This window comes from Gavialis gangeticus, unplaced genomic scaffold, assembly GCF_001723915.1.
Source record: "Gavialis gangeticus isolate Ggan-Ray unplaced genomic scaffold, GavGan_comp1, whole genome shotgun sequence".
Lineage (NCBI taxonomy): Eukaryota > Metazoa > Chordata > Crocodylia > Gavialidae > Gavialis > Gavialis gangeticus.
In genome coordinates, this window is record NW_017729033.1 from 98,361,446 (window position 1) to 98,378,411 (window position 16,966).

The 16,966-nt window shown below is 39.2% G+C and overlaps 1 protein-coding gene across 2 annotated transcripts in view; it reads right to left on the bottom strand.

Annotated features, from left to right (window-relative positions):
- MMRN1 (multimerin 1) overlaps nt 1-15,958 on the bottom strand; it is a 66,667-nt gene extending 50,709 nt beyond the window's left edge. For both annotated transcript variants that reach the window (XM_019526620.1, XM_019526619.1), the window contains exon 1: nt 15,313-15,958. In XM_019526620.1, the coding sequence (XP_019382165.1) occupies nt 15,313-15,857 (545 nt within the window). In that variant the 5' untranslated portion in view covers nt 15,858-15,958. The remainder of the gene's footprint in view (nt 1-15,312) is intronic.
- Between the last annotated feature and the right edge of the window lie 1,008 nt (nt 15,959-16,966).

A 16,966-nucleotide genomic window follows, 5' to 3' on the forward strand; every position in this document is an offset into this window, starting at 1 on the left:
TTTTTTTTTTTTTTTGCTTAGAAAATTTCACATTATAATAACACTTTCTTTAAAAAAAAATATTGTAATAACATTTCTTCCCTAATACCTTATGGAGTTATTTTTTAAGTTAAAGGGCCTCTGTAAACCTAACTTTGTGGTCACAGTCCCAGATACCCCATGTGTAGATCAAGGCTCTACTGGCAGCAACAGAGATGCCCTAGTTTATGTTAACTGAGGATTTTGTCCTTTATGCGTGTTTAGTGAAGTAGAATGTCTTGGCTATATTTTGTGACTACATACGATTCCCCGGTAAAAGATTAGCTTGGCAAAATTTCTGTGAAAAAATTTACCAGCCCACTGACAAACCCAGCTTTTGTATTACAGGCTAGCTCCAAAGACCCAAGAAGTTGCTGGGAGTAGTTCTTTTGACTTTGCAATCTTCCATGTCTTTCTCCAGTATGTCTTGTATGGGGATTCCTCTCTAGCCTCGCTGTTATTCTTGGGGATGAACAGCTTGATTATGGGAACGACTTTGAGTCGGTTTGCCAAGGGGCCTCGCCTGCCACATAGCTGATAATTGCTTCCAGATTGGGAGGACGATGTTTTGGTCCTGTCTCCCCTTAGGGTTCCCCCTTGGTCATTCCTGCTGCTCCACCTTTGTGCAGCTCTAACCTCCCCTACACCCTGCCTAATGCCAACCTTGATGTCATCACCTGCGTTGTTTAGGCTCACGTCCTGTGCCGTCTTCAATGCTCAGGTTCCTGGAATATGATAGCTGCTGGGTGTGAAAGATGTTGCTATCCCGAGCACCTCCCCCAACCTTCCTCCTTCCCAATTACATGTTGTCCAGCTTCAGTACCAGTCTGTCCCCCATTGCGTCGCCTCTGCTCCGGGTTCAGTACTTGTCGTCTGTCTGACTTGCCTGTGTCCCAACTCCGCTGAGTTCTGCCAGGCTCCAGTCTCTGCTGCCAGGTTCCTTGGTCCACGTCAGCTCCGTGGACCACTTCTCGGGCCCCTTCTGGTTCTGTGTAGTCATGGAGACCCCTTCTTGGGGTATCCACCAGGTCCCCTTGCTAGGACTGTTTACATTCTCTGCCCCTCTGGGCTGGCTGGGGATGCCACTTCCAGTCCCCCCTGCTTGTCTTCTGTTGGGCTTTTTATCCTGGATCCAGAGGTCTGGCTGCTCAATCAGTCCTGGCACGCTGCTATAAAGTGTGCCCACACTGATGGGGATGCCAATCCCAGCTCTCTTGGGATCTGCCATTTTTTATTTTTTCCTTTTTTAATTTTCCTGTGGTGGCTCTGCCCACCGCAGTTTCACTTTTGCCACTTTGATCTCCCTCCACAGTGTCCCGCCATCTCCACTCCATCTCGGATAAGTCTTTTCCACAGACTTCAACAAGGTTTGGGTAAGTTCCCTTATACTACAATGACTGATGCTAATGAAAAGTGAAATCTAATTTACTCTACCATCAAAAAAACAATTATTTCCGAAAGGGAACCGAGTGAAGATTTGTAAGACTGTAATAAGCCCTTCCATTTTGTGTTTCCACTGTCAACAATCCTTTCAGCTACACTGCGTAACTTGTAGCATATCTTTGTTCACGTGCTTCTGTATGCTTGTAAATACAGATAATGCTTCTGAACAATTCCTGCCAAGTGTTCCCAAATCTATACAAAATGCCAAACAATAGCACCCAAAAATCCAAAGGTTTTTACTCTTTTTCCATTGTCACAGAGAAGGGATTTATTTTTATTGGGGAAGTAAATTGGATTACTTCACTTTTACCAGAAGTGATACTGAATCAGCACAGCTGAACATTGAATCATGGCTATTTGGATTACTGGGTGGCTGAAGAAACACAAAAGAGACTAGATCTGGAGCTTTTGTTAAAGACAACAGAGAGCTTTGCAGTCATGATTAACTCAGACCATCTCCAGTGCCTGTATTTCATGAAACAATTTAGGATATACAAAGTTTGGTACCGTAGGCCATTTTTACACATGTTGCAGGGTGGGGGAGGGGGGTGTTTTAATTAGAGCAGCTCTCTGGAGGCACTCTAATTAAACTCTAAATTCAATGTCTTGTGTATTCAGTGTCCTGTATTTCAAAATGGCAGCAGAGGTGTTTTAACTAAAGTTTGTTCAATGAGCTTTAAAGTGTCCATTTGAATCTGCTCTGACGTGTTCTAATCAGAACGCATCAGAGTATGTGTATAGGTGCCCATAGTTTTCACTAGTGTAAATGGAGTGCAGGGTGATTGTAAAACTGTACCAAGTCAGAACTGTAGATCAGAACTGCTTTGCACTGGAAGTATAGGATTCTGCAAGGTGCAGGACCATGGAGAATCAGGTGCAGAATGCATGAAAGTAAAATGTAAGGATAAAGGTATTGGACCCTGTGCTCTCCCCATATTACTCTAGTGAGACTATATTCCAACTATGTAAATACTTTTGACTGCTTCAAAAGGACAGGAAATTCTTTGACTGCTTTTTCAGGTTTTGATTCAGAAAACCACAGAAGCAGAGATTTCATTTTAAACATGAACTTTCTGACTGACTTCAAGTTAAGTAGGCAATTATAGATTTATCCACATGATCTGACTGTCTCCATTACTGACTAATACTTACCCATTTTCCTTGCAATTCACATTGAAAGCTTTAGCTGGAGAGTGTTAAGTGATATTATTAATAAGTAAGCTAAGCTGAAAGCAAAAGCAGACTGATAAACTTTTCCTACTGTATTCCATTTTACTTCAGTTCATTGGCGTCTTGAAAAGTACTATCTAAAGTGCTATGTGCATATCTACATAGCCAGCTACCAGATACTCCTGCAGACAGATTGATTGAACTAATTCTCCAATAACTTGTACCTCTAAATGGATACAGTTGAACATTGAAGGCTAAGTACAGACGGTCAAAAAGCTGAGGCCGAATCTATTAAATCCTTACAGGTTAGTCTAAGCTGCATACATTGAAGCAAGTGAACAGACATTTACTTTTGATTCTGGAAATGCAGCCACATGCCTGCATTGACCCAGGCCAGAATATGGATGGCACTACAGCACACTTCCTGGCTCAGCTAAAGCTAGGGTCAAGGCTAGCCCACTCACCCTGTGGGGGGAGGGGAGGGAGGAGACGGTTGCAGGGGAGGTGCAAAGCATTTTGGGATGCTGGGTGACTGAGAGTTAGTTTGAGTCTGGAGAGGATCTGGGACAGAAGTTCAATAAACCAGTTTCAGCCATTTGAAAGCAGTTTATTTGCACTGGCCTTCTGTTGTATTACAGATTTGAACCAGTTTATGATCACTTGTACTGGTTTATGTGTAACATCTGTTCCTAGGCAAAATGAATCAAGTTGAATTAGTTTTAAAGGGCCCACAGATCGGTTTGCAGTACTCTGCCAAACTCATTTTAAAAGTGATTTTTATCCAAGCATTAATACCGAGAAGACTTGAGAGAAGAATTCTGTCTCTCTATTATACCCAGTCTGCCCAGGCATAAATGTTAAAGAAAATGCAAGCTGATGGGAAATCTTATGAGAGTAATAGTGAATTTACTATGTTTCCTTTTTAAACCTCATAATGATAATTTTCCCAACCAAAGAGACTATTTCCCGGGAGAGTTGTTAGGTTGATTTAAGCCTTGATTTTTGGGTTGCATGGAAACAAGACATTGCAAATGTCTTAAAATGAAGAATGTTCCCTAAAAGCAATAAAGAATTTTTTTAGTTTGGCATTAAGGATCCCAAGCTTTCTGCTGAGAGAGGATCATAATTTGTATTATATAATATGTAGATTGAAGGGTTTTTTTTTTTTTTCATGTTACTTTGTGAGATCCCAACATGCAAGGACCACAGTTTATTCTTAATGGGTGTATTTACGCTAGATGTTTACTGTGTAGTAGACTAATTAGCTCTGCAGTAAATGTCTTGTGTCTACACATGTGGCCCTACTGAGCCACAGGGAACTAATAAACTCTGTAGCAGGATCAAACTTGTAAAAACAAGTACAACCCTGGTGCAGAATATCTTACTCTTCAGCACCACACTTGCAGATGCTCATGTGGCTAGCTAGGGCATGAGGGTACTTCAGTGCAGGGGCTGCCCGCTGGCTAGCCTGACACTGAAGCACCCTTGTCCTGCAGCCAGCCCCTTTGCAGTACAACGTGGTCCTGGGTGAATATTCAAATTGTATACCTGGGAACAATAAATTCTGGTGCAAGATGCACTGGAGTTTATTGCTGCACACTAATAGCATGTGTAGACATATCCAAAGATTCCCAATGGCTGTCTTTATCTATTCTTCACCTGTTTAATATCTATGAACATCGTGGACTCTCTGAAATCTGTACTTCTTCAGCCTATTTTCCAGAAGATATGCTATAGTTTAAACAGAGGGTATGGGCTGGAGGCAGAAATTATTTGGTAAAGTCTTATGCTGGCTGGGGTTAAGCAGGAAGTCAGAACAGATGCTCATAATGGTTTCTTTTAGTCTATGAATCCCAGTTAAGATTAGGTTATATTACCTAGAAAAAAGGTCAAACCGACTGTGAAATTGATTACCCATGCTGAATTTGAAGTGTAAGAAGCAAATAGTATAAAAAAAAATTGTTTATTTTCACATAATTTTTTTCAGCTCAGGTTATCTAGTATGTAATGGTGGCTGCATCTACATGTGCACTTTACTGTGGAGTAGACTAATTAGCTGTGGAATAAAGCATCACTGTCTACACATGTGGTGGTATTATTAGGCTACAGTAAACTAATTAACACCACTGTAAGAGTACTGTCCCCAATAGTAATATCTCATGGCAGAGTAATAAACTGTGATTTAAACACAGGTATAGACACTGACCATGGGCATAAATTGCACCTGGTTACAGGATCAATGAAAATGATAGCTGGATGCAGCCTGAGGAGGTCATATCATCCAAGCGATCATATCTCTACCTACACCATCCCAGACAAAATCTTGTCCAACTTGCTGTTAAACATTTCAACTAACAGAAATTCCACAACTTTTCTGTATGATCTGTTCTGCTGCTGAATCGCCCACAGACAGAAAGCTCTTCCTAATACCCAACCTACATCTCATTCATGGTAATTTAAACCCATGACTTCTTATCCTGATCCCTGTGGGAACAGAGAACAGTTGCTTGCCATCTTCTTTAAAACAGCCTTTTCTTGTATTTTTGAAGTATTGTCAAATTTCCCTGTCTTCTCTTCTCTAGACTTAGTAATTTTAGTTCTTTCAACCTTTTCTCATATGTCACGTTTTCAAAATCTCTAATTGTTGTTGTTCTCTGCTTAACTTAAGCTAGTTTGTCCATATCTTTCTCACAGTATCGTGAACCAGTACTGGACACAGTGCTCCAGCTGAGGCCTACTGAAGAGTGGAAAAATCACTTCCTGTAACTTGCATATGACACAATAGGGAAAAATAAAATAGTACTATTTGTTTTTTAGCAGGATTCAAGGCCCTGACATTTTGTCCTGCATACTCCAAAACACATGTTCTACTGTCATCATACATTTCCTTTGTCATAGATTCCATGTACAAATCTTGGACTGTGAAGAGAACAGCCCTTTGTTCTATCCAAATTTTGATTTAATATTATGATGAGTTAAATCTTCTGTCAGATGCTTCAGTGTTAATACACCATTTCCACTTTTCTCTTGCAGTAACTTATAGGGATCACCTAGCTGGCTTAGACAAAGAAAAAACTATCTTGTGACATTGTGTGACCTTACTTTCTGCACCTAAGTGATAGCGAGTGAAACCTAAGTTTTCATACCCCAGTCAAAATAATCCCAGTTTCCTACAGAAGGAGGTTAAGTTTTCAAAATCAGTTCCATTAGCATTGTTCAAATAAATTTAGTTGAGAGTCAAACCAAAATGGGTGTTGGCTTGTTGTGGTTTTTTTTTTTTTTTAACCTCCTAATTACAGTTATTAATAAGGTTCTACCTCTGGAGTATTATCTCCCATACTCTAATCAGCCCTGAGTATGATGTCCCAAATCCTAACATCCTTCTGGTGGATTGCCTGTGTATCATAGAAAATTAGTGTTGAAAGGAGGTCATCTAGTCATGGAGTCCAACCCCCTGCTCAAAGCAGGACCATCCCCCAACTAGATTATCTAGCCTGGTCTTAAAAATCTCAAGGATGGAGTGTCCACAGCTTCTCTGGGTAACCTGTTCCAGTGTTCTAATACCCTCCTAGTGAGCAAGTATGTTTTTGTTTTTTTTCCCCCCCTAATATCTAACCTAAACTTCCCTCGCTGTAACTTGAGGCCACTGCTCCTTGTTCTGGCAACTGCCAGCACCGAGAACAGTCTAGCTCCATCATCTTTTGAACACCCCCACTTCCGGTAGTTGAAGTCCTCTACTAAATCCCCTCTCAGTCTTCTTTTCTGTAGACTAAATAAACCCAGTCCCCTCAGCCTCTTCTCATAAGTCATGTGTCCCAGCCCCCTAACCACTTTCATTTCCCTCTGCTGGACTCTGTCCAATTTGTCCACATACTTTATGTAGTGGGTGCCCCAAAACTGAACACGGTACTCTAAATATGGCCTCACCAGTGCTGAATAGAGGGGAATAATCACTTCCCTTGACCTACTGGCAAGACCCCTACCAATGCAGCCCAGTATGCCATTAGCCTTCTTGGCAACAAGCGCACACTGTTGGCTCATTCAGCTTATTGTCCACTGTAACCCCCAGGTCCTTTTCTGCAGATCTTGTGCCTAGCCAATCCATAAACAAAGATGAACCTTTGTATTTAGTTAAACTCCAAGTTTATATTGCCTTACTTTTCACCTTGAGACTAGTTCTGTTACTTACCTACTCTTGCTGGCTAGAACCTCTCTCCCTCTCCCTGATTGCTTTTAGTGAGGCTTACAGATTAACAGTGTGATCCAAAATCTGTTGAAATTGATGCAAGTTATTTCATGTCCTTGAGTGGCTTGGAATCAGACCCTGTGGCATTATGTCCTGGGAGTACAGGTGACAGAATCTGCCTCTCAGCTATGTCAGTATAGAAATTGTCCTTAAACCACTTTTGTTCTCTAATAAGCAACAAGAAAAACACCTTCTGAGAACATATGGAGGTACCTTGCTGCTGTTCTTTTTCTTGCCACATTTATTCTAGGAACTATAATGTGTTAATTTTCTACAGTGTTAATTAAATTCATATCTGAGAGTCCATATTCTCTATGCAAATTTGAGCAAAAGTTAACTTAAAATACTGTGAAGATCTAAATGTCCAACCTAGGTGAATGATTTGAAACTGAATCCTAACATTAACTGGCTAACTTGTTAGTGCAATCTTAATTTGTGTAATGGAAAAGAATTAATGTGAGAGAACCCTTTTCTGCTTTCAATCAGTGCAACTCGTATAGTAAGTGAAACAAAGCATAAGAGCACAGAAACATCTAGAATACTAGATGAAAAGTAATCAGTATAATGAAGAGAGTGGGAGTAGTTATTACTGCCATAAAATATTGCAGACTTGAGCCGGCAAAATCATCAGCACTTAGACTAATGCCTCAGATGAAGCTGATCAAAGGAGCATCGAAATTTGGCCTTTAAATGAAGAGAAGAGGTAATGAGTGGTTTTTTTTCCTTGCATCTGTCCCCAAATGGCACTTGGAAATGGGTTTGGGTTATTCTAGCGCTGAATTTCCCATTGAGTTCAAACCAGACCTGGCTTTTTATAATACCTAGTAATCTTCACCACAAAGCTGCAACTTAAAAAACCTGCCCATTAGATTTTGCTGTTCAGAAAAAGTGGTTTTTCTGAACCACTGTTTGTTTTCAGCCATTAACCTTTTCAGAATTGCAGGGGCATTTTACACAATGCTTTCTTTTTTCCTTTCTTCCAGAGTGCCTTAGGAGAAGGTAGTGGGAGGGGAAGGGGAAATGCAAGTGATGAGTTCATTTATTGTGGTACCTGTAAAACCTGTGTAAGAACTCAGAGAACCTATCAGAATTATGTATACTTTCTCCAAAAATATTCCATCCACTGCTGTAAGTATTTGGAATGTACTTAGTAAAACTGACCTAAACAATGTTTCTGTCCACCATATCCATAGGCCAGTACTACTGGTAATTCCATAACATCGTGTCACTGATGTCCTAAGCAAACATTTTCTTAAAACATACATCCTTTTCTAAAAACTCTTTACCCTTTTTTACTTCTGTATTCAGTAGGCCATACAATTTTTATTGAGACAGACAGGTTGTGGCAGTGTGCCTGGCTGACCAAGGCACAGGGGAAGCCCCAGAGGTCCTCCTGCCCCACTCCAGTCATGTACTGCAGCTGTACAGGGTACTGGGGACAGCAGCAGGCACATTTCCACTTCCTGCACCTGCTCTCTGCCACCTCCCTGTCCTGTGTCCCTTGCTGACCAGGAGCAAGTGCTTGAAAAAGCCAGCCTGCCTGGCACTGTCCCCAGCTGAGGTAGGCACAGGGGGTTTCACCCCCATTATTGGGGAGAGGCTGTGGGATAGACCTGCAGGGCTAAGTCCCTTTTAAAATGAGGATCTTTCAAGCCAGAAGCAGTGAAGAAACATAGCTGGGGTCAAACTACAGACTTACCCCTCCTGGAGACTGCACACTGGCAAGGAGCATCTCCTGGGTTAACCTCACCAGACGTAGAACCTGGTACCCGAGTTCCCGTGGGGAGGAAGGCAAGGTCTGATAATAGAACCAGGGTGGACTACCCTTGAGTGAGAGATGGGAGACGTGGGATGCCCTGGGGCATGCAGGGAATGGACCTGAAGACAGGTGGATCTTAATGGGGGTAAGCTGCATAGTTATTTTTTCCTTTGTTACCTTTTGTGCCAGGGGGATGTTTTATGTTTGGGACTTTATTCATGGCTCAGAGTGACATTATAATTTGTTAAAATCTCTCATGACAACTGGTGGAATGGACGTGACTATAAGGGGAGATGTGGAGCCTGCAAAGCAGAATACTGAAACATGGGACTCTGCAGCAGTTGATAGTAAGTGGATTGTGAGTGCTTGCATTAAGGCCTGGGATCTTCCAAGGCAGTGAAAGTAGAGAATCCACAGACCTGGCTCAGAGGCTAGTCCATTAGCCTGCAGAGCTGAGAGCTCTAGGTTTGAGATTCAGAACGGACAAAACTAGGATTGTTTGCTCGGGCAAGGAGAGACTTTATAGCCTGAAAAGCTGGGGGCCTGGACCCAACCACTGATAGTAGTAATATAGGTAAGGACAAGGCCCTTAAATTTAAATCCATACCACCCCACCCCTTGAGATGAGGCAAGCTCTCCAAGTTATTTAACACTAAGACAGGGCATGCAAGTAAAAGGGGGAGTTTGAGGCCAGCAATGGATTGAAGCCTCCTGGGTCACCTGCCTGTCATGCCCTGTAACAGGGAATCCCAGACTTGTTCCTGTCCTGCTCCAGCTGGGGGCTGTAGGAAACAGCTGGATCTGCCCATAGACACATACCTTTCTTTAGTGGCATATCCAAGTCGCATGTAACAGCAATGGTGGTTCATTTTATTTGTTACACAGGATATAAAATGGCAAATACTAATACCCTGCTTAATAATTTGCTTGGGTCTTTAGTAAACCATGTATGCTGAGCCCATGTGCTCACTATATACAGAAAAATTAAGTAGTATTAGACTTGGGATACTAGGGTAGGTTCAAAAATATTTTCATGCTTACACTGTTGGAAAGGAGCAGAACATTATGGAAGGACTTGCATGGTAGGAAGGAACGGTAAGGACAACTAACTTTTTTCCAAGTACCTCCAGATATTTAGTTAGTTGAGAAACTCAGCCTTGCATGACAGGGCCTCCCACACAGGCCATAGTAAAAGAGCTACCATCAACCACCACCACCACCAGGCAATATGGAGGAGAGGGTTAAAATAGCATGTGGACTTGCAAAAACTTCAGTCACCCACTCCAGAACTATCCTCCTTTGAATGCTAGATTCACCAGTACTTTCTAAACACTTTGTGTGACTTCTGAGTTGCAAAGCAGCCATAAACCTGGCCTAACTAATCAGTTGAACTGGGTTTACAGCTGGTTTGTGTTGCTGAATCAGCCAGAGTACTATTTCATTTGTGCACTATACATATCTTTAGGTTTATAATGTCAGAAACAATATACTAGCATACATTTAGAATTTCAGAGCTCTGGTTATTTCTGTGCAATGTTCTTCCAGCATTTGCATCTGATGTGACAACTAAACAAATCTATCATTAAACCTTTTTGTGCTTAATGACTATAATGAGTAATTAATAAGAGTTCTTGAGATGGAAAGGTGGGATTTTGATCTCTTTGGGATTGTGTGTAGACTAGCTTCAGACTAGATCTATGCTCCCTAGTAAATAAAATTGTTACACCATAACTTGCAATGAAAAACTGCAATAGTTTGCCCATTGTTGTAAATTAATACCTTGGGTCAAATCTGACTCAGTTGTCTAGTTTCAAAACAAGGCTTAACTTAATTTTAATTGCATCTTACTTGCATTCTTTTTGGCATCCTGGCATTTGAATGTTGATTAGACACCACACATTAGATTGATGTGAATTTTAAGGGGTTTTTTTCTTTGTCTTTTTCTCTCTCCATTTTTTTAAATTGACATCAGTAAGATACCGTTGTAATTGTCAATAGGAAATTATTGATATTATTAGATTACATCTTTATTCTTTCTTTGAGGCAAATGGTCAAGCAATTACAATCCTTTGTACTTCTAATGCACCTTTCAATTTAGGAACGTAGCCCAGATCCTCAGCCCAGTATCCTGTTAGTAGACCCAAAATGGGCCCAGTGCAGGGGGTGGGGAAAGAAGAGGAAAATCTGTTCAGTGGCAGGCTCTGCCTCCAATAAAATCAAAGGAATTGCTCAGAATTTCCAATCTTACTAAGAATTTGAACCCGGACAATCACATAAATCATCCAGCAAGTCATCTTGAGTTGGGAAACCAGCTTTGATTCAGGTTATCCTGTTCCTGTTGTTCCCACAATCAACATGAATCTAATGTAAAGCCAAATCAGTGAAGTGCCCTATTAGTGTTGCTTAACAAATTACAAGGAGAGGCTTAGACTGAAACTCCTTGGACCTTTTCAGGACTTCAGGTCAGGCACTAACTTTTTCTTTGGTCAGGAACTATTCAACACTTCTAACTCAGTCCCACAAACACTATAGTGTCCTTCTCCCTATGATTTGAAGGACTAAACTTTACTCCCTCCCCCTGGAAATTAAATCCAAATGGTTTCTGGTCTTTGGTAAGGTGACCAGAGTTCTCTAACTACATTCAGAGAAGAGTATTAAGATCTTTTTTAATAACTATATTCAAGTTCCTCTTTAAAACTCATTTCTTTTGCAAGACTAACAGGGAAATGACCCAAACTGAATGATTCACTAATTATTTTTTCTTCTGGGTTTCCCAGTGTGACCCAGCCTCACAGAAGGAATATAGGCCTTCATGTTTCAGAACTTATACCAAGCTCATCAGTGGGTGCTAGGAAGAAACTTTTTTTGGAGCAGGTTGTCCCATAATATTCCACTACAGTGGCTATTATACCAGAAGACTGCTGAAGCTGATGGACCTCTGCTCTGATCCAGTAGGGCAGTTGCTACATTGCATGTTTCTTTCTACTAGATTTTAAGTACTTGGGGTTAAGTGCTGTCTTAAGTTAATGTCTTGTAGTAATGAGCACATTTGCTCCCTGTTTAAGGAGTAGTAGCCTATATCTTCATAAATACTCACTAGGGATAGCTAAAAATATAGTAGTTCCAGTTTGTGAACAATGTAGACAAAATTTGTATTCCTTTAAGAACAAAACTGTACTTTTTGATGCAGGCTTTTTTGATGCAGGTATTTTTTGATAGGCTTCTAACAGCCTAAAAGGCCATTGACTATATTAACATGGTGTCTCTCTCCCTACCATTCCTTTCTTCCAACCAGAAATTCTATGTTGAACCTGAGATACTTCCCCAGTTAAAGTTGTGTTGAAACCACTATATTTCTGCAAAACATCTTTGAATCCATGAAAAAGTTGTCAAATGTGTCAGTGAGCTCTCATGTTTATCACATATCTATAATCACATTATGATATATATTTAAAGTAGGTAACTAGTTTTAAATTGTTTCTATTTTGTGTTATCCCTTCTGTGTTATCACTCTGAGTTCTTTTTCTAGTTTGTTTTCCATATTTTTGTTTTCATTGTCTGTATAGTACTCTAGGTGGTTTGATTGTAAAAACACTCTAGGTAAAATGATTACTAATAACTGATGTAATTAGTACCAGAAGGGATGCATTTCTCATGAACATTTTTCAGATTTTAATTCTATTTTTCAGTAAGACTGACTGACTGTTTATGTAATCTGTGTATATATACACAGTACAACTTCTATTACCCAAATGGCATATGGGAAGATGCATAAATTCAGTTAACTGAGAATAGGTATAACTGATGGAATTTTCATTGTAATTAAAGTAGGGTACAAAACCTTGTTTCAGAGGATGGTTATTAGAACAATTAAAGTTGCACTATGTATACAGACTGAACTGTTCAGCAGATGTGCCAGTTTGACAGGACTAGAAACTGATTTTTTTTTTTTTTTTTTTTTTTTTTTTTTTTTCAAAATATTTTTTTTTTTTTTTTTTTTTTTTTTTTTCAAAATATTTTTTTTTTTTTTTTTTTTTTTTTTTTTCAAAATATTTTTTTTTTTTTTTTTTTTTTTTTTTTTCAAAATATTTTTTTTTTTTTTTTTTTTTTTTTTTTTCAAAATATTTTTTTTTTTTTTTTTTTTTTTTTTTTTCTCCACAGAATTACTGAATTAGTATGTCTTTTATTTTTCATAACAAATCCAATAGATTTCCCTATTTCTTTTGTTATTTCCCCTTTCTGCCTCTTCCTATTGTGCACTGTGTACAAAACCTTTTCACATCAGTGTCCCTGCACATGTGGTAGCAAATGGGTTGCTGCAAAGAATAACTCTGTCAAATGGTTTCTACAAGGTCATTGGAAAATTCACTTTGATAAACTGAACATACCAAAAAATGAGTGTGTCCATTCAAAATAAAGGGAAAGTCATATGTATAATATCAAAGACAATGACCTTAAAACTGTTAAAATTGCATTGGCTATATTTGTGCTGTGCTCACATCATACCTTGAGAGAGAGATCATCAAGCTTTCTCTATTGATATAAAGTTTTAGACTGCATCATTCTATTTTGTTTAACATCACAGTGGTAAAAAGGACATATTTGATTATGTTTACATATTTATGGTTTAGAGATTAAAAGCTTCACTTAAATCTTATAGTGCTTTTCAACAGTAGATACTTTACAGAAGAGATCAATATCATTAATTACAGGAACAATTGTTTTCAACAAATAATACATTTGCAGGAAACTAGAATTGCTGGAGATCAGAACTACTAGCTAATTTGGATCGGCTCTGGCTAATCATTACTGTCAAAAATAGAGGGAAAGTTTTGAAAATTGTTTCATTTTGGAAATATCAAAATATTTCCTTCCTATATTTACTAACAATGTTTTTTAAAGTTTCCTTTTCAGAATGACATCATTTACACACTGACGTAAATTAGAAAAGAGAAGATATTTAAAAATAGTTAAATAACCTGCAAATGAAAGAAAATGTTTGATTTTCTTTTTCCTTTCAACTAAGCTTTAAAAACATTATGCTTCAGTTTCACCAGACCAAGTTCTCCCCCCACAATATATTTATTTTTACACTAAATTGAAAATGTTATTCATTCTGTCTAAGACTATACAAATGGGGAAACCAAGGCATAAGGCATTAAACTGACTTGCCAAAGCTAATCTAAAAGACCACTAGTAGATCTGGGAATAGAATATAGATTTTCTAAAATTACTGTAAAAATACACATACATGTACATACTTTAGAAACTAGACCCATATACAGACTAGGAGTGTAAAGAATCCTGGAGACAAAATACTAACCTTCTACCTAACCAACCAGACAATCTACTCGGAACTGTAAAAGTTTGTTGATCTATCTCAAGGTGAGAAGCCAGGTAGTCTGGCATGAGAAACAGGGTGGGAAGTTGGCATTCTGACCCTTAGTAGGGTCTGTACTACTGCCCAAAGACTGTAATCACTTAGCACAGTATCTAATCTTGGCTTTGCCACTGACTTACTACACAGATCACTACGCATCTGCCCAATGGGACCACTCTCAAAATACAGTACAGTTTAAGATGTGTGTATTTTATCTTTCTGAGCCACAGCCAAGCTTGTATAGGTGCAAATTGACTGAGCTCTCTTACCCCAAGGTTAAGTTTCAACTCTTTTATCCATTATGCTGTCTGCAATGCTTGCCTCACTACTGCAGTGTAGTGAAGATTAATTTCACTAGAATACTGAACAGGTGGCTTTGCCAGAGCTGGCTTTCATTTTTGACAAGTTCAGGAATGCTTGGAAGTTCCAGTACCTAGTAAACTGTTACATAACGGACTACATAATCAATATGGGGAATCATAGCATATATTAAAGCTTTTACCTGCTACCTCATAAAAACAATGATGAAATTATATGACTTCTTACCAGTAAAGAGATCCAATTTCACTAGAGTTAACCCAACCAGAAAAAGTGTGGGTAGGTGTGTGTTGTAACAGATTATATTCACTTCTGGAGAAACATTGCATTATAGGTCTCTAAGGAAACACTCACTTACTGAAGTAGTAGTATTTCTTCCTTTATTTTTTTTATGAGAGATCATGTTCGCATAGGTCCTTATGTGCAGTGACATCAGTGGAAATTTTTTCACTGACTTCAAAGAGCTTCAGGCATGTACACAGCAATGTAGTTTTATACTATGGAGAAATGTACAGGAGTCTGCAAATTCTCTTTTGCTTGAATTAAAAACAAATCTAAATTTTCTACTTCAACAAGTATATGCATTCTATAGAAAATGGTATCTCTTTTATATAACCAGTGAGTCTTAGATATTACTGAAACAGGAATATCTTGCACTTGTTTCTTTTTTCTGTACAGTTTAAGCATCACACTGCCTCTTTAAGGTATAAGTATTATTACTTCATTTAAAGCTGAAGAAATTGAGGCACAAAGAATAGGTTACAAAACTTGCCAGTTTCAGGTTTACAGCTCCAAAGATTATTCATTAAACTTAGCAAGTATAACAGCCACTCATGTGTAAACTGCTGTACTACCACTCAAGGCTGAGCCCTACTGAAATCAGTGACTTGTCATTGATGTCAGTGGAATCAGGATATAGCCCAAAGGCTCTATAAGCAGACTATAAGGTGAAAGAATAAAATATGTAGCTTTCCTTACTTTCCACGAGTAGTTTCAAAGCTGGATTTGTGGACGCTGGCATTCTGCTTGGTGCTGGTGCTGTTAGTGCTATAGAATGACGGCCTGGGAGATCTGTTCCCTGTTGCAATTTGGCTTTTGGTGACCACTTGCTGGGGAGGTACCTTTTTAGGTATGCTCTGTGGCAGTGTCCTTGTGCTGCTGGATTGGGTTCTTGGCTTAGCACTAGTATGACCACTGGCACGATTCCTGCTGGGCTGGGTTGTTGGAGTGGAGGATTTCTTTGCCTGGGTCCCTGGCAATGCTTTCAATCCCAGAACCTCTTCTGTGGGTGCAGAGGTGAGCTTTTCAAGATGATCCTGTGATGCACTCACTGCAGATGCTTGGATCTGAGATGGGATAAATGTTGGTGGTGTTGTCTGGTTTCTGAAGCTGTGCATTGCAGCAGAAAGTGAAATAAAGTCTGAGTGGCTTGCTTGGCTTTCACCATCCCCAGCTGGCGTACTAACTGCCAGGCTGCCAAACTGTAAATGCGACAGAAGCAATAGGATGATTATCTTCTTCATCCTGTTTGTTAGTAAGAACCCCAAGATGCTTTACATGTATCCCTTGTGCAAGTATCCAGTATCTTTCCTTAGCCACTGCTTTCACAGTGATCCTACATAGAAAGAGCTCTGCTGCTTTCCTTTTTGTAGGAAAGGAAACAGGTTTTAGTCTCTCAAAATGGACAAAGGAAGCTTGATTTCCTGTTTCTGTGGATTCCTCTACAACCTGTGACCTCCCTGGAGTGTTGAAGCCTGGAAAGCCTTAGGGGAAGGAAGAAAGGATGCTCTGCTGAAGCTACAGAACTAAGATTAATGACACAAAACAAATGTGGGAAAATACTGTCAGTGAAGTCAGTTGGGGGGGGGGCGGGAAATCAAAACTAAGTAATTTTCCTTTTGCGTGTATGTACATAGAGAGCACAAGTGATTTGTCAACCATGCCACTTGGCTGTTCATGTATGTGAATTTGGTACTGAGAAAAGGACTTGGATATCCTGATATCTTCCACCTCAAGGAAGGTGGTGTGCTTCTTGTTCTGATCTGAATGTTCAAGCAAACACGTTATGAAAGAATGGAGCTGGTAAGGGAGAGATGTCCAGTGCACAAAACTGAGAAATAATAGTGAATATAGTAAAAATATTTAATGTAAAAACTAATCCCCATACCATTTGTTATTCTGCACTCACAAATCCTACCTTTAGAACACTACCCTGGAGAACCAAGGTATTTTGAATCTTATCAGGATGTAAACACTGGCAAAAAAGGAAAGACTGTATTAAAGCTTATCCCCTAAAGCCCTTATTTTGTTTTTAACAATTGGGTTTAGTCCCTAAATTTGCCATACTTCAATTTGAGGGACAAATTGAAATGATATCACATTTTTGGTTAAAAAAATAAATAAATAAAAATGAAACAAAATTGCCATCTTTGACACAGGATACACTTTTGAATGAGCTCTTTTTTTAAAGTTTTCCTAATTTTCCCCCTTTTATTCTCTCTGAAGAACCATAATGACTAGAAGTGTCAGTTAACATCATGGGCATCTCCAACACAGCGCAGATAGGCCCTTTCAAAATAACTTAATTTTAAAAACAAGTAGACCTATTGACCATTCTCATTATAATCTGGTT